At 37.9% G+C, this 25537-nt stretch overlaps 1 protein-coding gene across 1 annotated transcript in view; it reads left to right on the top strand.

Moving 5' to 3' along the window:
- LOC142352047 (glutamate receptor 3-like) overlaps positions 1-25537 on the top strand; it is an 80292-nt gene that overhangs the window by 25393 nt on the left and 29362 nt on the right. Inside the window, exons 2-7 of the mRNA XM_075404394.1 lie at positions 4696-4848; positions 5569-5859; positions 6785-7035; positions 11800-12033; positions 22277-22617; positions 24327-25245. Of these exons, the coding sequence (XP_075260509.1) occupies positions 4696-4848; positions 5569-5859; positions 6785-7035; positions 11800-12033; positions 22277-22617; positions 24327-25245 (2189 nt within the window). The remainder of the gene's footprint in view (positions 1-4695; positions 4849-5568; positions 5860-6784; positions 7036-11799; positions 12034-22276; positions 22618-24326; positions 25246-25537) is intronic.

The raw sequence follows: 25537 nt of genomic DNA, 5'->3' as shown, positions 1-25537 counted from the left end.
TTTCTTTTGATCTCTAGTTCTCTATTTTAGTTTAATTCTGCCCTCTTTTTGACAAATAGTTTGCTTTTAAAAATTATTTTAATTTGAATGAAATTAAAAGTTGATTGTTCGCCTTTTATATTTTTTTGTTACTTTGAGCCCCAGTGGTCAGAAAAAAAACAAATGATTTTGAATGAAGTTTTTTGGAATTTGTGTTTATAGATTTTGATCCTTCAGACATTAAAAGTTGAATTTGACTTTAAGCACAGTGGAGCAGTAGATGCAGGTGTCGGAAAAAATGTAGATTTTATGTGTCAGAGGCTGCATTGGAATTGAGAGAGGAAACTGATTTTTCTCGAGAATTGTATTCACATTTCGTTTTTGGACCATTGTTTTCAATGATTTCGGTTGTCACTGTTTTCAAGATTGTTTCTTCTAGGCTGGTTGTAGAATAAACCATGAAATGTTCCGTTTACTGTTTGCAAAAAGGCCAATCTGTACGTGAGATTTGTATATTTTTTTAGATTCTTGAAATTTGTTTTTACCGAAATTGCATGAAGTTTTTATGCCAAAATTGCTCTCTTGAACCCATATTATTTTTTAATCCGTTTTCTACATTCCACTTTAATTATGCTTATCTTAAGAAATCATTTGGTTTTCTGGAATATTCAAATCTGATTGAAATCAAAAGTTGGCTGTTCAGTCTCCAAAAGATTTTTTTGTACACTGGACAATATTGGTAAAAAAAATTGTGCAATGGTTCTTCAACGAAGCTTTTAAAATTTTTTGTTTTCAAGTTCTGTATACCGCCAAATGGCTGGAAGAGCTCATATTTTTTTTCTCAAAGTATATGGTATTTTTCGTCATTTGTTGTGATAAAGCTAAGGGTTCAAGTCCATTCGATACTTAGTTTTTCAAAAAAGTTGCGAGTTTTTGAATTATACTCCAAACTGTTGTTTTAATTGTCGCGTTTTATGTTTTACTAAGCTAAATTCACAAACAGTTTCTTATGCTCTAAATTTTGTTTTGACTTCCAATATAAATTGTAGTTATTTCTGAAATGCTTGACACCCATTTTTGCATAAACCTTTTTGATTTATCTTATCTTTTACCTCCTAGGATGCCCCTAGTTACCTTTAAATTTGAAATTTAAATAATTAAGTATTTGATATCCTCAGGCATGTGTTTTGATCAACTACCCTGTTCAACATCTTTTATCTTTATGGATTTAACACCACCAAAGCAGCTTCAAAAATAAGAATTGTTTCATCGCATTCACTGATTTTTCTGAAAACGAGGCAGTTTTTTTTGTTCTTAGTCACCTCTTGTAATCACAGCAGCAGAAAAAAAATCTGTGGCACCTTATGTTTATTAATTTTAAAATAACACTTCTTCTGTTATGATTTTTATTCTTCTAGTTTATTTATTATTTTGCGAATCTAAGTAACAGTTTTTTCCGCTTTTTACAACATTCAATATTTAAAACTAATAGAAAATTTTTCATTTTTTACAAACTGAACAATTTAGCTGAGTTTTTTCGTTTTCTGTTGTACTTATTTTTGAAGCGTTTTTGAAGTCAATCTACTCTGTTTTAAGTTTTGGCTTGTAGATTTTATCTTGGCCGTTACCTAATTTTGTGTAATTCTAGTGAGTCAGGTATATACAGCAGTAACACAATGAATACAGCAGTAAGACGATCAAAACAGGTCATTAAGACTGAAAAATTATCAACAAAAATCAAATAATACTAGCTATTAGCTGCTCCCGTAGTGCTTTATGCACACTCCCCAGGAAAGATTTGATTAAGATGTGCGATAATAGGTAATATTATTGGAGAGTTTAAGCTATTTTCGGTACCAATGAGAAGTTTCATTCGCAGAACAGCTTTATTAACACAGCTGTAGAACGCCATTAAGGAAAACTACATGCAAAAGAGTTTTTATTTTTAATGGACAAATTTGACGCAAAGAAATTTCCAGAAAAATTGAGAAAATATTTTGTAAGTCATCATATTTTAGGCAAGAAAACTTTTTTATAAAGCTTCCCTATGAATTTTCCCAAAACTAAAATGAAATGAATCACGTTTGATATTTATGTAATAGGGGCGCTATATTTACGGTAGTTATGGGGGGGCATGCATTATAGGACCACTATGCGGGGGCTAAAATGAGAAAGAAAACTCCATTTATTAATGGTTTTATTTGACCTCCGGTATCGTTTCAACAGTAAGACGAATTTTAGAGGTGATTCCGTCAGTCACAATAACGATACTTAAAACACGGAACTTGCATCCAGTGGTCAGAAAAAACAAATGATTTTGAATGAAGTTTTTTGGAATTTGTGTTTATAGATTTTGATCCTTCAGACATTAAAAGTTGAATTTGACTTTAAGCACAGTGGAGCAGTAGATGCAGGTGTCGGAAAAAATGTAGATTTAATGTGTCAGAGGCTGCATTGGAATTGAGAGAGGAAACTGATTTTTCTCGAGAATTGGTATTCACATTCCGTTTTTGGACCAATGTTTTCAATGATTTCGGTTGTCACTGTTTTCAAGATTGTTTCTTCTAGGCTGGTTGTAGAATAAACCATGAAATTTTCCGTTTACTGTTTGCAAAAAGGCCAATCTGTACGTGAGATTTGTATATTTTTTTAGATTCTTGAAATTTGTTTTTACCGAAATTGCTTGAAGTTTTTATACCAAAATTGCTCTCTTGAACCCATATTATTTTTTAATCCGTTTTCTACATTCTACTTTAATTATGCTTATTTTAAAAAATCATTTGGTTTTCTGGAATATTCAAATCTGATTGAAATCAAAAGTTGGCTGTTCAGTCTCCAAAAGATTTTTTTGTACACTGGACAATATTGGTAAAAAAAATTGTGCAATGGTTCTTCAAACGAAGCTTTTAAAATTTTTTGTTTTCAAGTTCTGTATACCGCCAAATGGCTGGAAGAGCTCATATTTTTTTTCTCAAAGTATATGGTATTTTTCGTCATTTGTTGTGATAAAGCTAAGGGTTCAAGTCCATTCGATACTTAGTTTTTCAAAAAAGTTGCGAGTTTTTGAATTATACTCCAAACTGTTGTTTTAATTGTCGCGTTTTATGTTTTACTAAGCTAAATTCACAAACAGTTTCTTATGCTCTAAATTTTGTTTTGACTTCCAATATAAATTGTAGTTATTTCTGAAATGCTTGACACCCATTTTTGCATAAACCTTTTTGATTTATCTTATCTTTTACCTCCTAGGATGCCCCTAGTTACCTTTAAATTTGAAATTTGAATAATTAAGTATTTGATATCCTCAGGCATGTGTTTTGATCAACTACCCTGTTCAACATCTTTTATCTTTATGGATTTACCACCACCAAAGCAGCTTCAAAAATAGGAATTGTTTCATCGCATTCATTGATTTTTCTGAAAACGATGCAGTTTTTTTTTGTTCTTAGTCACCTCTTGTAATCACAGCAGCAGAAAAGAAATCTGTGGCACCTTATGTTTATTAATTTTAAAATAACACTTGTTCTGTTATGATTTTTATTCTTCTATTTTATTTATTATTTTGAGAATCTAAGTAATAGATTTTTCCGCTTTTTACAACATTCAATATTTAAAACTAATAGAAAATTTTTCATTTTTTACAAACTGAACAATTTAGTCGAGTTTTTCCGTTTCCTAATGTATTTGTTTTAGAGTTTTTTAAGTCAATCTACTCTGTTTTAAGTTTTGGCTTATAGATTTTGTCTTTGTCCTTACCTAATTTTGTGTAATTCTAGTGAGTCAGGTATATACAGCAGTAACACAATGAATACAGCAGTAAGACGATCAAAACAGGTCATTAAGACTGAAAAATTATCAACAAAAATCAAATAATACTAGCTATTAGCTGCTCCCGTAGTGCTTTATGCACACTCCCCAGGAAAGATTTGATTAAGATGTGCGATAATAGGTAATATTATTGGAGAGTTTAAGCTATTTTCGGTACCAATGAGAAGTTTTATTTGCAGAACAGCTTTATTAACACAGCTGCAGAGCGCCATTAAGGAAAACTACATGCAAAAGAGTTTTTATTTTTAATGGACAAATTTGACGCAAAGAAATTTCCAGAAAAATTGTGAAAATATTTTGTAAGTCATCATATTTTAGGCAAGAAAATTTTTTCATAAAGCTTCCCTATGAATTTTCCCAAACTAAAATGAAATGAATCACGTTTGATATTTATGTAATAGGGGCGCTATATTTACGGTAGTTATGGGGGGATACATTATAGGACCACTATGCGGGGGCTAAAATGAGAAAGAAAACTCCAGTTATTAATGGTTTTATTTGACCTCTGGTATCGTTTCAACAGTAAGTCGAAATTAGAGGTGATTCCGGCAGTCACATAACCTTGCTTAAAACACGGAACTTGCACGTTTTAAAATGACGAAAGTTAGTGGAACTCAACTTCTGTCTACATATATAGGAGCTTCTGGAATTTTAACTTCTGGCACTGCAGACTTTCGATATTTTATAACGTGCAAGTGCGTGTTTTAAAGCAATGTTACGTGACTCTGCAGAAGTCACTTCGAAATTCTGACATAACATCCCAAACCACATCGCGGTTCTCGATAAACGCCAGAAGTTCTCAGTGACTCTAAGCAGTCGCGTAACCTTTACATCAATATTGTATTCAATTCCAGACTTCAATCTACTTGAACGTTTTTTTTGTTTTAGCGGCCTTTTTCGGATCGGATGCGCTGTCAGCCCACTCTGAGAGACTGTTCAACCTCAGTCGCAAGATCCAGTCAGTGCCAGGGGGTCTGATTCCAGGAAAATACAAACTGCTTCACAGGAGTTCAAACGACTCATTTCTACTCGCATTCCATTGTACGCGGTTATTACTTGACATATTTACATTTTGCCATATACCCAATGTGAGGAATTACCCAATGCTATTAACACCCAGATTGTTCCTTTTGATCTTTTTGTTCTATAATCCAATTGCAAATTATAATTTGACTTTACAAGCAAGTTCTTTTTAATACTGAGGATCTATTCTGTCCCCCCCCCCCCCCCCAGCTGAGTGAGCATAAATTTTTTATGACCCCCAAGCGCACGTGCTATTTTCTTACATAGTAACGTGTTATATAAAAACATATAATTTGTAACTGGGGGTCATAAAAACACTGGGGGGGGGGGGGGGGGTGGGGGGGGGGGGGAGAGCACAGAATGGATTTAATACTGAATTTAAAATTTTGTATTAGGCATTATTCTATGCTATTAGGCTTTATGATAATTTTAACAAGTGGGTAAATATTGGTTAGATCTGTCACATATTAGGCATCTTAGCATACGTTATTTTGCCTGGACACCGTACGGCTTATAAAATGTTGTCAATTTATAATTCAAATTGTCAGCAGTGGTTTTATAATTTTTTAAACAAGTACATCAAAATTAAAACCAAGAGGATGAAAAACACGCTTCGAAGAAAAAATATTTAAACATTCAAACATTTATTAATTTGAACCATAAAATCAAATGAACACCAATTTAATTAATTTTTTGAGTATGTTATTTTCTTCCTAAATATAAGATGTTCTATTTCAGTGTGCAAAGCTTTCGAATACGGAATCAGTTCAGTATTCTCATTCGTCAAGGATGACGTCACAATACAGGCCATTGATTCATTCACACGTGCATTCGAGGTACCCCACGTGACCCTCTACTCCAAAAATGTCATCACTAGTCTGGCAACCAGACAGAGGAACTCTGGCTACAGATCTGTCGAGCCAATCGCCACAACATTCCAACTAATGCCACATATTGAGAAAGCTGTTTTTGATTTTATGTTTTTTAACAACTGGACTAGTGCGGTGGTGTTCTACGACGATGATACTGGTTAGATCTGATTAATGTGCAGTTGTACTATTTTTATTCTTACCTGACCAAAACGGGGAGAATAATAACAAATATTTTACATGTGGAACAATAAAAAACGCTGATGAAATGAGATTCATAAACTGTTGATCTGTTGTATTGATAACCAGCGTTCTGTTAACCAAGTTAAAATGATTTAAAGATTAAAAATGATACTGGTTAGTAACAGCACGTTATCCAAAAATTATCAGTAGTTTGAAACTGAATAATTGTAAATAATTGTAAGGGCTGTAGTCCCACATTTTATTACGCTAATAAACTGATAAATTTGAAAGCACAGATTGTTTTGATCACATCGGATGATGAAAACAAAATCGTTTGGACAAAACGTTTGCTTTTCTCGATAAAACTCTTGGTAAGATTCTTGGAAACCGTTAAAACATACGAATTTTGAATGTTTTCAAGAAAAAGTGTCTTTCAGTAATATCGTATACAATTAAGTACAGATTTATCAAGAAAGCCCACCCGGGTCGAGGTTTTTACCCAAAAATACCGGTGAAAAGAGTGTAAAGAGTGTAAAAATTGATACTCAGTATAAGGGTGGAAAAAAGAGTGTAATCTTTTATCATTCCACCCTTAATTACACTCTTTACAAAGAGTGTAAAAAGAGTGGATAAAAGAGTGTAATTAAAGTGTAATTTTTTAACATTGCACTCACACTCTTTTCCCCGATAAAATACAGTGGAAAACGGATTACACCCTAATCCCCGCTAATTAGGGGTAGAATAGGGGTAAAATCTCGGCCCGGGCAGCTGAGAGTGTCTTTTAAATGTCTTTTTCATGACAGGATGTCCCCCTGAAGACCCCCCCCCCCCCCCCGCTTCCATTACCTTTAATACACGATCGAAGTTGCCTCTGTTCTCATCCGATCATTTTCTATTTTTAGTGAATGACAACTTCCGTTTCTCTTCAACTCTGTTCATGCGGCAGGAAATGGCAATGGAAGTGAAACACGTGACGTCACACAAAACTGCCAGACGGTACCTGTTCGACTACCAGCAGGCAGTTCGAAACAGCGAGACAAGCGGTGTTAACTTCCTGTTGCTTACGTCACCAAAGAATACATATATGATTGTAAAGGAGGCTGAAAGTATGCAGATGTTGAACAGATTCAACAACTATCTCGTCGCTGATACGGTTAGTTACAAGACGAACTTTTACAAGACGAAATCTATGGGGGGGGGGGGGGGTATTTACTGACTATAAATATATGGCGAAGCATCAGTACAGTTAAAGTCGAGCTAACATTTCATAGGTCCACCTAATGACTTATTGTATAAAATTAAAGTCAGCCACGGTCTTAACGTGAGCTCATCTAAAGTCTTTTCGTGAGAAAACTTATTTGAGTCGAGAATGGCTTTTTTATAGACTAACCATGCTTTTTTATAGACAAAACATAGACGCCTAATTTGAGCGATTCGAAAAACATTTTCAGCTCACCTCTGTCCAGACAGTTCCAGACCAAAATGACTTCTGGTATAATTTTTTGTGCGCTTGCTGCGATATCAATTAATTAAAACTTAAAAAGGTTTAGAAATTAGTAATCGCAGAACTTTCCTATGTAATTACAAAATCACTCACCCAGAATTGAAACTGATTCTGCGTGCTAAAATTGAGTAAGGATTCCCCAAACTGCATGCAAATTGCAGTTTCAATTGTTTCTGTGATGTGGTGACATTTTACTACATCCTCGTGTCCTAATTTTTCGAATATGTTTTTATGGCTCTCTTTAAGGATAATCAGTTTTTCAAAACAAAATTGAAATTATAAATCGCAATCTAAGAAAAAGCATAAGAAAAAGCTTTTAGTTTTAATGTTTGAGTTGAGTTAAAGTAACCCAATTAGAGATTTGTCCGTTATTGAATACATCTCTGAGTTCATTTACATTAAAGCGCCCTTACCAAATGCAACTTGAACTAGATTAGGACAAACTTCTACACAATGGCTTATTTTGTTGAACATGGTGACAAAATTTGTCACTATATTCCACAACAAGGATGCTCGGTAATGTGCGTACGCACATAAGGTTCCGACCCCGCTCATCCTCATTCTTGACTTAATTGGCTATTAAATGATGAAGAGATAGAAAACTTTCAAAAACATACATATCGTTCCATAAACAACCAATGGAATACAATAATACCAAACTAGAGGGCAGATGAACGTTGTTGATAATATGACTACTAGAAAGAAAAATAAAAAATATCAAACAGCAAACTGTATTTACGACCAACAATGTCTATAATAAATAAAATCATAAGATCAAACTGGCATCAGATAAAAGCTAAACGAAACAATTTAACCTTTACTTTTTTAGAAAAAAATATGGTACCCGTCCCCAATGCGACTGATTAACAGGTGGCAAAAAGAGCAAAGAGGTGCGAAGTTCAAAAGTACGTTTCTATTTTTGAAAACAATTTATTTCACTGAAATCCATAAAATGTTCATTTATATCGCCATAGGAAGCAGTTGAGACATGTCCTTATCCAATGTTTAATTGTGCAAAATTTCACAGCCAGCGGGAATTACGAATATTGTTCTAAGTTAAAAAGAAATCAAAAATCCTATAAAATATACAAAAATGAAAAATTTCTCAAATATTTAATGAAATTGCGTAGTAACAGTAGTAACAAGACGAGAAAGAAATGTTTGAAGCTAAAACCGCTATAGAGATTAAGTTATAGTTCACTAGAAAAGGGTTGTTACTTGTATTTACAGAGGCTGAGCTACATATCGACCGAAAAATTATTTTAAAAAAATGAAGCTCAAAACTTAATTAAGTTTATGAAAACAAAAATTTTCAAAAGTTATAACAAACTTAAGATTTCAACAAAAAGCGATGGAAAAAGTAGAATTACCTCAGGAAGCCAATTGGTTTTTTTAATAATGAGATTAATTCACGACCCCACAAATATTCACTTTCTCCTCATTTTAACATCAAACTTCCTTATAAAAACGACTACGTAGACATGACAGCAAAAAACACCCAGAAATTGAACAGTATAGAAATCTCAAAAACTTTTATGAAATTAATGGTCGAAGCAATCAGTCACACCGTATAACCAAACGCAATAAAATTGTTGAATCAACAAAAGTCATTGAGACTTCTAATTATTGAGATTGTGTTACATGTTTATGAGAATGAAAACAAAAAACATACAACTGAAAAAAATTTTTAATCAATTTTAAAGTCATTGAAACAAGCAGCTATAAACTGAAATCTTTAACCAGGTTGAGATATACGTCCTGGGGAAGCAATTGAGACCTATCGTTGGTAGATATTTGGTGAAGAGCAATAAAAAAAAACAACAATAAAAAATAACAATCAAAAAATAAAATCAAACACAGGCGGGAAAACAAAAAAAACTCCATAAAATTTTGCGAGATAAACGTGTCTCAGCTCAAAAAGCATAAAACTATATAACAAAAACAATTGACATATTCAATTTCGCATTTTCCCAACGCTGTTCATTTTTCCTACTATAATTTCTTTCAATTGGACTGATAAATCATGTGATATTTCGACAAGGAAACAAAATGAGCTCATAAAATATGCAATTATGCCCAAAAATAAAAGAAAACGGAAAGGCGTAGTATCAAAACAAAGAGACCATTAGTTGAACATAAAATCGTTACGGACAATAATTTATCAGCCCAGGAAACCGGTTTCTACCTGTTTTTACTGAGGTTGCGACAGAAGTTGAGAGAAATAAGATAAAAGTATCAAAAATAAAAAATTAACCGATATTTTCTTTAAACAAATGTATTCAAAGTCAGAACAGACATTAGATAGCAACTGGAAGATGTGTCTAGGTTCATTTATACCTCCTAAAATTATCTGGATCTTTGTTTGGGGACAATAAGTCATTGGCCTACAAAAAAGATAACAAATGAAAGCAAAATTCAAGAAAAACGTAAAAAAAAAATTTTAACGAAGACAATTGGTCAGAGCCATAAAAACCATGAGCCTAACTCTGAAACCGTAATATAATCTCTTTGGGCCTCGTTTTTTGTAAAAATCTGTCAATAATTGAGCCCTGATTTGAAATTCTTGTAAGTTACATAGCGGAAATGTTTTGAAAAAAAATGTCGCGCCCCATTAATATAAAAAAAACTATCGTAGGAATCCATGGCGACATCAAGATCAGCCCAGATGTTTCTGCGCTCCTAACAAAAATCTCATTTGTGCAACTGGTTGCGAAAAAGATCAATTTTTTTTAAAAAAACTTTTCAGTTTGTCAAAAATAAAAATGCATTTTGTATAACTATCGAGTTTAAGTTTACATAAAAACTGGCAGAATTATAATTCCAGAAGACTCTCAAAGTTAGTGGGTGTACAACTAGCTCGTTTGTGAAATTAAATATGGCCGAAGTTATAAAGTATCTACTTCCGTCAAATTTAAAGCAAGTCGGTTAAAATGGCAAATTTGCTCCCAAATTTGGTCCCGAAGATAAAACCAGTAACACTACAGTTACAAATTTAAACAAATTTTGACAAAATTGACGAAAAATAGGTCAAAATACTGAGAATCTGAACAAAAAAACAGCTGAAATACGTCTGATTTTCACAAAACTTTAAACCTCGATAACTCGCTATAGCAATCGAAAACTGAACAAATCTTTTTAATTCCATATTCTACGCTGGACAGGCTTTTTAATGATACCACTCACAACTCTCTACTCTCTACGATGATTATATCGATCGGCCAAAATTTTCTGAACAAAAAAAACCATTTCAGTACATAGTTCCTCCCCCACTAAAGTGGGTCGGAACAATTGAGCATGTGGGCATCTTTTGAAGCATATCGTAGTTTTAAAATGGGCAATCTGAGAACAAATGTTGTCACCAATTTCCTCAAAATTATCTAATTGGCAAATTTTGAAATTTGGTCGCAAAAAATTGAAGCAATTTCCAAATAGTTCTTTTGTAACCATATTTCAATATAATTCGTAACTATAATTATTTTAAAAGAATTTTACTTTTTTAAGATACATTTGTTAGAAATTTTTTTGAAATGGACCAAATGGTCCGTCCCAATCAGGTAGGGGCGTTAGTTCGTAATGTATTCTGCAGTGCAGCTATCAATATCGTGCGCTTGTTTTAAGTTATGATCGTTTATATATCAATCGGGCAGCTAGTTTTTTCTAAATAGAATATACACTTTTGAGTTTCTGGTGTGCTAAGGTAATTATTACATGTTCGCCAATTTTACAACTCTTGCTTAAGGTGCTATATGATTTCGATTTATTTTTCGCCTAAATTTCCGAATAAATATTTTCAAAAACTGTGCCAAGGAATGCCGAGAAGCAGTATTACCGTTTGAATGAATCTTTTTCTGGCTCCAAATTTAGGAATCATTCTGCAATGTTCCAGGTATAAAAAGTTTGAAAGATCTCTTTTTTTAAATTTACTTTCTTGTAGTTCCCATATTCTTGTTCTCTGTTCTTTTTGGCTACCGTTTGCACAGACGCCGTTTGAAGCCTCAACTAAAAAGGATTTTTTTTCTCTGCAGACTTTCCAAATTCACCTTAATTATCAGTGCAAATTAATTGATGTGGCAAGAGTTGAAAATTAAGTTTTTAGTTCTTCTGTTCTGATAAAGGCTTTTTATTTTTGGTTTAAAAGCCTTATTTCATTAAACAACTATCGAATAATGTAGTTTATGGAGGCTTAAATTAGCGCTAAGTTTTTCCTAAATTCTAAAAATCATACCCGAAGTAAAAAAAATCACTTTTGAAGATGAATAGATATTCGTTGCAGTAACTTCTGTTGCCTAGGTTACAGTACTCAGGTGAAGTCGTCTAGCAAAGCGATATGGAGATATGATTAACAGACTAGAGTGCTTATGTTTTTTTGAGTAAAACAAAAAAAGTTACATAACTCAGTGTAGTGTGTTTCAGCGAGTATCGTGTCAGGAAATGAATCTAACAGTCACTGCCCAGTTGAATGTCTTCTGTTTTCGTCACGTGATTTCAACCGACACACAGAATGAACTCTCAAATTTCAAAGATTTCAGAGCAGAAATGGTTCGACTAATCGGACAGGCCAAAGTCACAAAAAGGGACAACAGTGAAAACGATGAGAGCGAAACTAACAAAATGTTGAGAGAAAATGGCGGAATTTCTGTCACTGATGTGAGTTTCAGCCCTTTTTGTTCCCACTCCATGTAGAAAAAGTGACTCCATGTAGAAAAATGCAACAACAGTTATATACTGTTTCATAAATAATTTTTACTATCTACTCTATCTTGTTGCTATAATATTCACCACGCTCAATCTATACATATCTATTAACATAAGTACAATTTTAGAAACTTTTTGCCGTGTCCGACTTTATTTTCTGTAGCTGTAAATAGGTCAAAAACAGTCTACCGATAAGGCTTCAATTATATCTTTTTTCATATATAAAGCAACGTGTTCTGAAAGCAACGTAAGTAGACAACGTACATAGCATTAGCGATGATCATAGCAACAAGTGAAAGCTTAGACGGCAAGGTTTTTTCGATGCTCTTTTACTGGTTTTTTGTCTGATGTTATTGACGTCAAATCAGTTCGTATTCAATCGGCAATTGTCTAGAAAACCTAAAAATATTAAGTCGAAAACCAGCTTAATCGATAAATATAGTGGTTATATTTACTTAAAATTAGGTTAAATGAACTTTTTCGGAACTTTCTACGTATATTAGAACGTTTTATACGCATTTAAATTTGAATATAAATACTCAATTCTGATTGGCTAAAATTCGTCCATTTACTTCGTAACATCCTCCGGCCCGGAAGAGAAGGTTGGGAAAACTGGTACAAGTTTTACAAGCGGGCGGACGAGTGAGCCGGTCGACGTACGTAAAACGGCGGAGCGCGCGACGCTATCGGAGCCGTAACGGAGTTCCACAATCCGAGCGGTTGGGTAGTAACCCCTAGGGTTGGTTTCTTCGACTAACCAAACCAAGTCACCCGTCTTAAGGTGTTGCTCGGCAGGCGTCTGCCACTTAGAGCGTCGGTTCAGCGTCGGTACGTACTCTCTGATCCAACGGGACCAGATCGCATTAGCGTACGACTGCGCACGGGCGTAACGTTTACGATGGTCGAACTCATTATTGCCGACAACAGGCGGAATACCGGTAGAGTGTTCTCCTAAAAGAAAGTGGTTGGGCGTTAAAGCGTTCAAATCGCACGGATCAGCGCTTACGGGTGTTAAAGGACGGGAATTAAGAGCATTCTCCACGAGACAAAAGGTAGTATGCAGTACCTCATCCGTGAGGCGACGCGTGCCAAGAATAGTATACAACACGCGCTTGAAGCTGCGTACCAACCTCTCCCAGATACCACCTTGATGTGGTGCGCTGGGTGGATTGAACCTCCACTTAATACCTTTGTGAGCGAGCTCAGCTGCAATGTTGACAACGTTCCACTTTTCAATACTTTCTCGGAGTTCTTTCTCCGCTCCAATAAAGTTAGTGCCATTGTCCGACCAAATCATGGCAGGTGTACCTCTACGTGACACAAACCGCTCAACTCCCATAACACAAGAACTGGTGTCCATGGATGTAACTATCTCGACATGGACAGCGCGAGTAGTGAGACAGGTGAAGAGGAAGCCCCACCTTTTCTCTGTAGTACGGCGGACAGTAACATAGAATGGCCCAAAGTAGTCAACGCCAGTGTTCGTGAAGGGAGGCGACTGGTAAGCAAGTCTCTCCTTAGGTAAGTCAGACATGATTGGTTGCATAGTTACAGCTTGGAATTCTCGGCATCTCAGGCAGTGTGCTTTGATGGAACGCAAGGATGATCTTAGTTTCAGTACTGTGTAGTGTTCCTGCACAATTGATCTTAGGTATTCAACGCCCTGATGGTAATGCTTTACGTGCGTGTGTTTAAGGAACAGTTTTACAAACGGATGACGTGCATCTAAGATGATTGGGTGCCTTACGTTAAACCCAACTTCAATTAACCGCTTGATGCGGCCCGAGGAACGGATTAGCTCATTTGGACTAATAAACGGTGAATGTGGAGCAATTCGGCTACTCCGTTTAACGAATTTACTGTCAATGAGATCTTTTCTTTCGGCTTCAAAAGACTCTCCTTGCACCAAATACTGTAGATGACGCTCGGCTTCGTCAAGCTCAGTAGGGTCGGTAATGCTACCATCGGGGTTACGGTAGCCGGCATGTTTCGGCAAAAGCCGGAGAACGTATGCGGCAATGCGCAAGTACTTTTGATAAGAACTAAACTTATCAAATGGGAATAACGACGGAACGGGAGTTGTCTGTTTTTTAACAGATGTAGCAAGAGAGACAGTGTCTTCTATGATGACTGCTTGGTTGACGCCAAGTTTGATGTTATTAATGACGTCTTTGTTCGGTACGAAAGGGAAACTTGAGTTAGATAAGAAATGTGGACCATCGACCCAACTGCTTAGTTGCAAAACCTCAGCGGACATTCCACGCGTGCCAGCGTCAGCTGGATTATCCTTAGTTGCGACGTGGTTCCATTGGTCAACGCTGGTATACTCCAAAATTTCACAAACGCGGTTTGCAACAAAGATTGGTTGCTTTTCATTAGAGTTTATCCACTGAAGAACGGTCGTGCTGTCTGTCCACATGAATACTTGGTTAACAGTTACCGTAAGTGCCTGAATAATTTCGTTCTTCAGCCGAGCGGCAAGTAGAGCTGCTTGCAATTCCAGTTTAGGGACAGTCATTACTTTCATTGGCGCCACGCGCGCTTTCCCCAACACAAACGCAAGCTCTGTTTTTATCTTGCCCGTAGGGGTTGTTACTCGGGCTCGAAGAAATGCGACGGCACTAAAAATATCCTGGGAACTGTCACCGAACATATGCAACTCTGTATTATCAAAGGGTCCACTAAAGTAACTTCGAGGAATTTTGATGTTTTCAAGGTTTGGTAAGTCCGCACTCCAGACCAAAAATCTTTGAATCATGTCCTGTGGGAGCTCGTCATCCCATTGCTGTCCTGTGACACGCCAGATGTCTTTTAAGAGCAATCGCGCACCGACGGTAAACGGTGCGACAAGACCAATGGGGTCAAAGACTTTCGAGACAAGACTTAGGACCAAGCGTTGCGTGAGGGACTTGGTGATAGCGCAGCTTGTACCCCTACTCACAACTAAAGTGTCATTAGTGTGATCCCACTTTAACCCTAGCACATGCGATGAATCCTCCTGACATGAAACAATAACCTTGGGCTCAGTAGATTGAGGCGAACCATCAATTCGATCAGCCAGATTTTGCACATTGCTTACAAACTTTGTAAGCTTGAACCCACCGAGATGGAGAAGATGTACCAATTCCTTCGATCTATTGATGGCTTTCTCAGGAGACTCCACTGAGTCAAGGTAATCGTCCATGTAGAAGTTTTCAAGGACGGCTTTTGCAGCTTTGGGGTAAAACTTGGCATTGTCTCTCGCAGTGCGTTGTAATGCATAGTTGGCGCATGTGGGCGAGTCTTTAGCCCCGAATATATGGCGCGTATATTGATACACTACAACGTTAGTTGTGGGGTCCTCCCGCCACAGAAAGCGAAGTGATGGTTGATCTGATGGTAATACACCAACCTGTAGAAACATTCCCTCGATGTCGGCAGAGACGGCATTTGGATGTTGTCGGAAGCGAAGAAGTTTGTAAATAAGGTTTTGGAGCAGATCAGGGCCAGTGAGCAAAGATTTATTCAGTGAGGCGCCATGAAATTTTGCTGCTCCATTGAGCACCCTACGCACCTTACCCGGTTTGTTCGGGTTTAAAACCGGATGGTGGGGTAGGTACCACTCTTTATCGGACCGCTTCTCAACCTTGTGAGCGTCCGGAACCTCAATTACATACCCCTTGTTTAGGTCTTCCTTGATGGTACTAGTATACTTCTCTCTAAGGTCTTCATCCTTAGCCAATCGTTTTTCGAGAGATTTTAGTTGCACAAGGGATGAGAAGTAATTATTTGGGAGCTTGGTGTTATCTGCTGCCCACAGCATTCCGACATCGTATCTCAGGCCATTGTGTATGGTGGTACTCTCAAGGATCTCATGAGCCCTTGCGTCTGCTGCAGATCTGGAGTCGACCTGCTTGTTTGCCCCGAATGATTCAAAGTCGTACCATGACTTTACTTGACTTGCTAACTCATTGTCATGTTCGATATTCACTTTAAAGCACGTTGAGGTTAAACAAGAACTTGATGGTAACGGACCGCTTAAGACCCAACCTATGGGTAAGCGTACGGCAACGGGTGAACGCTTCTCGTCGGCAGAGAAGTATTCTAACGGGCGGATGGCATGATAGACATCTTGTCCGAGTATCATCTCAATGTCTTTATAGGAATATGTCACGGGATCAAGGACTGCTAAGTGTGGGTAGGTCTCTTGCAGGGCCTGTACATTAATTATATCTGAGCCGACGTTCAGACTCTCCTTAACGAAAGGGTTGACGGTGAATGGTTCGAAATCTTGTTGTTCTCTTGGTTTCACAGTGACTTCAACAACCCTAGTATCAACTACTTCTTCGGTATTAATACCCTTGACAGTTAGCTTTAGTGCTTTACCGTGCAAACCGAGTCTATCTGCGAGACTACCGGCCACCCAAGAGTTACTGCAGGCGGTATCACACAAAACTAAAGCCTTGGTATCTAAACCGGACGAATTGACCAACTGCAATTCAGTCACCTGAAGGAGCCCCTTAACATCAGTAACAGATGACATTGTTGTGGTCTTATTAGGCTGGAGTTGACTAGAAGTTGCTTTACTTTGACCTGTGTTGCCAGAAGGTTGAATGGTATTGGAATTTGTCGACTGTTTTGTTGGGAAAACCCTATCTGCTCCATGCAATAGTGTGTTATGCGAACTATTGCACCCTTCTGCTCGGCACTTTCTTGGTTGAGGGCACTGGCGGAATGTGTGCTTATCACGTAAGCACGAAAAGCAAAGTTTATTATCGGCCACCAACTTAGCTCTCTGGGTTGGAGTCTTTTCCTTGAAAACTCGACACTCCCATAGCCGGTGGTTACCTTTGCATACAATGCACCGAGAGTAAGTGTTTGTGGAAGAAGATGGCATTTGCTTCTTTGTTTCCCTTTGTTGTGAGTTTGATGCAAACACTTTTGAGGCTGTTTTGGTCTTGGTTACTGAAGTGATGTTCTCTTCAGGTTTGGCCTTGGTTGCGCTTTGTTTCATAAGATCATGGGCCTCAGCCTTTTCTTTAAGCCAATCGTTAAAGTCAAGGAGGGTAGGCTTAACCCAGTGCTTCTTAACCGTAAAGAGTGACCATGACTCCTTCAAGTTTGGTGGTAACTTCTGTACCGCTTGGTTAAGTAGGGAAGCGCTCTTCAAATCAGCATCATATGATAACGACTTGAAAACCCCAACGAGACTGGATATTGCAGCAGAATAGTTTATGATGTTATCACTATTGTGCATTTTAAGAGGTGGAAAACTGTTTAGTTTATCCAAGTGTGCACTTACGACTGCCTGTGGCTGGCCAAATTTACGTTCCAAAGTCCTTAGTGCATCCTTGTACATTAAACCACAGTAAGCAAACTCGGCAATTGCAATCTTTGCTTTACCGGTGACGAGTGTTTTAAGGTACGTCAATTTAACGTCATCAGTGAGCGGCTGCGAGTCGATCGCGCTTTTGAATTGACCATACCACTCATGCCACTTTAATGGGTCGCCATTAAACTCTGCAAGTTTCCACTCGGGCAAAGGGTCGTTTCTCTTGCTTGTTATTGCATCAGCTAATTCCCTAATCAATGACGCATTGTCCGGTATCGGAGGGGCAGGTGCAGACACCTGCGGACCGCTCCAACTCAACGGAGTGGGCCCAACATAGGGGTATGTTGGCTGAAAAACCGGAGTGGCTAGACCAGGTACAACATTAGTAGTCGCGATCAGGTTTTCCTGCTGCGCGACTAACGGTGATTGCATATCAATCAAAGGGGGCGAATTGTGATAAATTCGTGGTGGAACATAAGTGCTTGATGGTGCGATATGGGCGTGTACATTTGGAGGCAGACTATTCACGGTGGTTGTGTCTTGGTTGAACAATGACGGTCTGTGCTGTGGAAACCGCCAGTGACTCATATTTGGCACAAAATTTTGGCCAAGAGGGATATTGGGCATATTTGGGACAGGCGGAGCAACGGAACGTACAACTTTGTGTACTCGGTTATTATTATTCTGAAATGTTTTGACGAGAGGCTGATTATCCAAAGTGGCTTGAGGGATGGGAGCAGTGAGGTTAGGTGCGAAGACTGGGTTCGGAATCGGAAGGACGTTAGGATGAGCGGGTTTGGAGTTGTGCTGTTGAATGTTTGGACTTGCTGGGGCGCTTGGGTGCAGGGGAACGTTTATTGCGGGGGCTGGATGATTTGTTGTCGGAAAAGTAGGAATAGTGGCGTTTGGTGCTCGGGGGACACAATTAATTTGTTGTCGGGAGCATATTTGCTGGGCCGAATTATTCTTGGGCAGACTTGATGTTTCAGGTCCCCTGGATTGTGAAATTTGAAGTCGTGCGTTTGGAAATAACTCTGTTGCATTATTCTGATTTTTTTGCGGTGCGAACGGCTGTGGAATGGGCGGTTGAATGAGTGGTGAAGAAGCCCCTGGGGCGTGTACAGAAGGCGGCTGACTATCCGCGGTTCCTTGGTTAGTTATGCTTGAGAGCGCCATGCCTTGCTGGCCTGTTTGATTCATTTGCGCCCTTAGGTGCGCCTGGTACAACGCCTGTGTGTTAGCAGCAGCCAAAAAATTTTCAGGTGGAGTATAATAGGGGTCGAGTTGCTGCAAGGTCTCATTGCTTAAAATGTAATTGCCTCGACAATTTTTTGGAATGGAATGCCTTGAAATTTAAGTGCTCTGATCTTCCACTGTTTTGCCGTTGTTGTGGCTAGGACATTCTGGAGGGTCAATCATAACCTGTGGTTCACTAGTTTTCTCCTCATTGTGGAAACTTAAAGCAAGTGAGGTGTTGATCCAGTCTTGGACAGCCTTTTCACTTCTCATTGAGGTCCTAGCACTTGCAGTTGTTTCAGATTGGCTACCTTTAGAAACGGCGTCCAGCAATTCAAATTCTTGCAGAGTTGCCTCTGCCAAACGTTTCCTGTTGTTTTCCTCCAGTTCATCTAATTCCATTTGCTTTTTCTGTTTAGCAAGGCGAATGGCTGCCTCATTCTGTTTTTCAATTTCTTCGCGCTTCATTTTAGCAATTACGTAATCATGTTTACGCTGAGTAGATGTTTTTGACGAGGTCATAATTGAGGGAAGTCTAGAACGAATGGAAGCCCTTGGTTCCTGGAACTCGTTAATTTCATCATCAGCAGAGTTGATGTAGTTTCGTGCTGATGTGAGTATCTTGTCATTCTTAGTTGTCATTGCTTCCAAGTAAGACTCTAATGAAGGAACAAGTGCACTTGGATTCTCTGTTTTTCCAGCAAATGCAATCAGGTCCTCATTTTTGTCTACAACAGTCATAAATGCTTCGTTGCACTTTGTTACTAGGCGTTCAACTTTCACTCGCCTGCTTTGATTATTTAAACAATGAAGGATATCTTCATGTATAGCATGCAATTCAGCTTCACGCTTTGACCTGGCAGCGTACAACTTTTTGAATTTTTGATCAAGACTATTAGACATCACGATGTTATTATTTCCAAAGACCAGCAATCCTACCACTGCACACGGTTATAATTCATATGCACACTCCAAACAAACCTAATACACGCAAAACGAACCCAACGCAAAAGACACCAAACACAGCACACTGTAGACAGTCTGTAAAACAAACCACCCAAAGAGCAAATAAGGTCGTCGAGCACACTGTGCCCGACAAAAACAGAAGTGGAGCGCTGAACGCTATGCGCTCAACGCGGAGGGAGGCAAAGGACACACGGGACGTCGAGCGAGCAACGCGCGACGAAACGGAGACGTTACGGGCGGAAAGTCGAGCGAGCAACGCGCAACGCGACGGAAACGGGACAGACGAGAAGCCGAGCGAGCAATGCGCGACAGAACGGAAACGGGACGTGCCGGAAAAGGAACGAAACGGGACGGTGGGAAAGAACGGGCGGGAAATGAGTTCGGAAAGAACTATGTTAGCAGACCACAGCAAAAACTCAAGCAAACAACCTAGCCGTAACTCCAGAACAAACTTAAGTCACACCCTAGGAAGAAGGAGAGAAGCTACTGCAAGACAATCTAATATAGTTCATAATGGGTCTATAACGACAAATTTAACGACAAACTATTTTACGGCAATGCAGTAGTACACTAATAGGATGAAAAGGTCGAGAAACTTACTAGCCGTAACTCCAGAATAAACTTAAGTCACATCCTAGCAAAACCCAAACCGTAACAAACAATCAGCATACTAACGTTATTAAACAAACTACAGCAAAATTGAATAAACTACAGTAGTGTGTTTGTAGACTAAGATAGTTGGAAAAGTCGAGAAACAATCCAGCCGTAACTCGAGAATAAACTTAAGTCACACCCTAGAAGGCAACAGGACCAAACCAACTAGCAATCGTACAGGTACACACAAACATACAGCAGCAAAATCAATATACTACAACAGAAGGGCTAGTAAATTAGTAAAGTTGAAAAGTCAACGGACAATCCAGCCGTAACTCGAGAATAAACTTAAGTCACATCCTAGGAAGCTATAAGAACTAAACAACAAACCAGCATACTAGCATACTCAACATACTTCAGCAAAACAACAACATACTTCATCACATATGACACAGTACATCGAAAATCGGAAAAGTAGCGGAAAAAACGAAAGGCGAAGTTTTGGGAGAGCGACGTTATTGAAAAAAAATGTAACACGGAAAATTGAAGAGTGAAAGGACGAAAAGGACACGGACAAAACGGTTCATAAACGATCGACGAGAAAAATTTTGGGAATTCGATAATTTTTTTTTGTAGGCCGGAGGTTGTGAAAATTCTCACAACTTTTTCTTGTTAATTGAGTTTCACTCAATTTACGAACCTTCTTGCTGGAAAATTGATTTTTTTTTGTTTGACAAATTTGTCAAATTTTTATGCTTTTGTTCAATTTCTCTATTTTTGGTCAATTTATTGGCAATTTCTTGAATACGGAACGGTAATTCAATAAACAGGTCAACTTTATGCTCGGAAATACGGTTTATCAATTTTCAGTAATAATTTTCTAAAGTTTTTTAAATTGCCTCAAAATTGACCAAAAATTTCCAAAATTGAACAATTTATCATAATTTTCTCTCAAATTTCTCTATGTCAGAGGTTATTTTTGATATACAAACCAACTATATCAATTTTTTCGAATTTTTTGGTAAATCTACCAAAAATTTTCAAAATCGATGTTTTATCGCTCTTAAAAATTCAACTGTAGGGGTTATTGGTGACCAGATATCCTAAAATTTTGATTTGACTACCCCATGCCATTATAAATCAGGGGTTGGGTTTCTTGCCGTCTAAATTCAATATAAATTTACTGCAAAAAAATTCGTGTAAAAATTTGGTTCTGTCATACAGTTTTCAGTCCATTTGATGTATTTTGTATAAGGCATGACTGGTGAAGTAATTCGAGGAGCACCTTGAACCAAGGACGGCTGAGGAGCCGCAATTGAAAATGGGACCACCGGCACCTCCACCACGACCTCGAATGGGGTTCTGTGTCTGGATAATTGCAGGTTGCTTCGGTTGCTGGAACTGGTGGCATGGACGCACCACAACTTTGAAAAAATTAGCCTGTCCCGCGCTTGACTTTTTGTCCTCTTTCTTACTGCCTTCTCTTACTGTCCTTCTGTATTTCTCATTTCGATACGAAGTTCGAATGAGTTTTTTGTTAAAATAAAGGTGGCTCAGTAAGGAGCGGCACCAAAATGTAGCTGTAAATAGGTCAAAAACAGTCTACCGATAAGGCTTCAATTATATCTTTTTTCATATATAAAGCAACGTGTTCTGAAAGCAACGTAAGTAGACAACGTACATAGCATTAGCGATGATCATAGCAACAAGTGAAAGCTTAGACGGCAATGTTTTTTCGATGCTCTTTTACTGGTTTTTTGTCTGATGTTATTGACGTCAAATCAGTTCGTATTCAATCGGCAATTGTCTAGAAAACCTAAAAATATTAAGTCGAAAACCAGCTTAATCGATAAATATAGTGGTTATATTTACTTAAAATTAGGTTAAATGAACTTTTTCGGAACTTTCTACGTATATTAGAACGTTTTATACGCATTTAAATTTGAATATAAATACTCAATTCTGATTGGCTAAAATTCGTCCATTTACTTCGTAACATTTTCGTTTCCGTACTCAACAGTAGTGCTAAATTTCATTATTTTCTCCAAAGATTATTGTTTAGGTTTTTAGCATTTTTTTTTGTTTCAGTACGAGTTAGCCCTGCTTGCCGACTTCCATCAAATTTTTAACAAGATCTACTCCGACCCAGTGATTGTGAGAGCCCTGGACGCATTTGACCCCGTAATGCATTCATTTCAGTCCCCTCCCCGTCAACAAGTGAAACCTTGCCTAGACTGTCAAATCAGCCCTCTTGCCGGATACATTATCGCGAAAGAACTGAGAAAACTGAAAATGTCTGGATTTTCTGGAAATATTGAGTTTGATTCCAACGGGCTAAGGAAAAATTTCAAGCTGGATATTGTTCAGGCTAACGCGGCGTCTACCAAAACACCTAATGTTGTTGTTGGGTCCTGGGACGATTCGAACGGGTAACAATTTTAGAAAAAAATCATAAAAATTGTAAATTGGGATACCGGGGTTGTTAAAGTTACATGTTGACAAATTGCAAATTAAACGCAACATTCATTTTATATAGTTCAGAGTAAGTTTCAGTTTTCACCTTTCTGTTTTAGACTAACCAAAAAAAACTTCTCGTAAAAACGGAAATTTGCTTGATGGTCCAGAAAAACCGCAAAGTCCGCTCATTGTATTTGTTGCTAAAATTAAAATTTTATGACCTAGTTCGTTAACCTGTTAATTTGTGGTCAAGATTGCGGTGATTATCGGTTGCAATTATGTGTGTATATCTAATAAATAATTATTAACCAAAAATTATTGACAGAGCGTTTGAAAACTCTCACTGTACAATCTTTTTTTTGCATTTTGTGCAAATGATATATGCTAGAACAATGAACTGATCGCTTTAAATACTTCACTGTTTAGATTTTCAGCTTTGCCTCCAACTTTTTTTGTCAATAATTACCTGTTTTTGAAATTATGAGCCCAAAATTTACAATTTTCTTTTAAAAAGCCAGAAATCACCACATGGCGGATAAGAAAACGCAAAGGTAATTATTTTGAAGCCTGTGAATAATTTTTTAACCTTAAGTATACAAAATTTTTTAACAAGTGAACCAGCTTTTAGTAAAATCGGTTTTGTTTACAGCCCAAAACTACTGCTTGTTATTTCATAAAACATCAAAAAAATCCGCATTATTTTTTCCATGTGTTAACTTTACCTAGGAAATGATACACTTGGCGATTTTGACTCTTTTTGGTTTGTGGACAACAGTTAGAATATTATTTGACATCACTGTTGTCTACAATGTAATGAAAAATGCATGCATGAACCATATACGACAGTAACAAAAAGCATGAATTTACTACATAATGATTTAACATGTAATTGCACGTGCTCTGTAACGGGGGAGTGGGATTGCATAACCCAGTGGAGGCACAAACAGAAAAGATCTCTTCCTACGTCTTATGTACGAGGAAGGAAACGAGGAAGGAGTATAAGGGATCTTCCGATTTGTGCCCCCAGTATACCTTATGCATCCCAGTCATAGTTCTCGTGCCAATCACTACCATAACATTATCAGATAATATAGCACGTGGCCCTATGCGGAGCAAATAAAATGCACACACTACACTGGGGCACACAAACAAATCTTAAAGGTCTTAAATCAGGCTAAGGCAGGAAAAAGTTAATTAATAAGCGTTTTGCGAGAAAAGAAAACTCAAAATTCACAACTGTAGAAAAAATGACCTTCAACCATTATTTTTCTGATTACAGGGATCTTTTCCGTTTGTAATCCGTCACCCTCAATATGTTACGCGACCCTCGAATAGGTTTCTAGAAGCTCTAAACTCTGTTCGCTGAAAGAACTCAGTAGGATACAAACCATACAAACCAAAATTTAAAATTGGCACTTCAGTAATTACTTTTCTCGGATCTTTTCCGTTTGTGCCCCCCCCCCCCCAGCTTAGTGGGCGCATATTATTTGCACCCCCAGACGCACGTGCCATAATTTTAACATAATAAATTTTTATGCAATGGCACGTGCTCTTTCACGGGGGGGGGCACAAATGGAAAAGATCCCTTTTCTCGACGACTGTGACCTGTTAACTTGGTTAAGCGGTGAAGAAGCGATAATTATTAAGAAATATATTTTAAAAAAGAAATTCTCTCTTTTAGGTACAAATTCATTGAACATAAAAAAGAAGAACCCTCGACAATAACCCTCACCAACTCTGTAATCCGCGTAGTCACTATAATAACGGAACCATTCACCATGATCAAAAAAGACCGACGCGGTGACGTCACAGAAGGAATCGAAAATTTCGAAGGCTTCTGCATTGACATGCTCAATGAAATTGCGCGCGAAACTAACATGACGTTTGAGGTACATCTTGTTCACGACGGGTTGTACGGGGAGGAGGAAACTAACGGTTCTTGGAACGGAATGATTGGGGAATTAATGCGTGGACAAGCCGATGTTGCGGTTGCGCCGCTTACTATTTCTTCGGAACGTCAACGGGTTGTCGACTTTACAAAACCATATATGGACGTGGGTGTAAGCATTATGATGAAAATTCAAGACAAGGAGGAAAATATGTTTTCGTTTTTGATTCCTTTACAAACTGATATTTGGATGTGTATTATTTTATCCTATATTTCGGTAAGTGTTGTTTACTTTGTTGTTTCCCGGATCAGTTTACGAGCCTGGATGCGACCCGAAGATCGGGCCAATCAGGATGAGGATTTCAAGTATACCCTTTCGAATTGTTTCTTCCTAACTTTGGGCGCAGTTTTGCAACGGGGTGAAGATATGTGTACGAAGGAAAGCCCAATCTCGTCCCGAATCGTGGGCGGAGGTTGGTGGTTTTTCACGCTTATTATAATCAGCAGTTATACGGCTAATTTGGCGGCATTTTTGACGGTGGACAGAATGAAAACTCCGATCAATGGGGCGGAAGATTTGGCAGGCCAGACCGCTATTGAATACGGGACGTTGGATTCCGGTTCGAGTAAGTCGTTCTTCAAGACTTCACAAATCGGGACGTTTCAAAGAATGTACAAGTTTATGGAAGGTCGCGATACTTTCAAGCCATCGGTAAGTTTTTTGTGAATGAACATTTTTGGCACAATATTGCTAATGCTAACTGCATAATTTCATCACTGCGAAAGGCCCCGAATCGAGTACTCATTCAAATTTTTTATTTCCATAAGCCCGTGTGGATCAACTAGTGAGCATTCTTGCGAGCACATTTCTCGCCATTACCATGATAAAAAAGAAGAAGAAACTATCGTTTTGATTCTCTTATAATATTTGATAAAAACTTCAGATCCTTGTCCTTATTTTTTGCGTTCAAACTGAAACCGAGATCCTGTAATTTTGAGCACAG

The sequence above is a fragment of the Convolutriloba macropyga genome, chromosome 13, assembly GCF_964194025.1.
Source record: "Convolutriloba macropyga chromosome 13, txConMacr16.3, whole genome shotgun sequence".
Lineage (NCBI taxonomy): Eukaryota > Metazoa > Xenacoelomorpha > Acoela > Convolutidae > Convolutriloba > Convolutriloba macropyga.
This window is presented reverse-complemented; position numbering and strand designations above follow the sequence as displayed.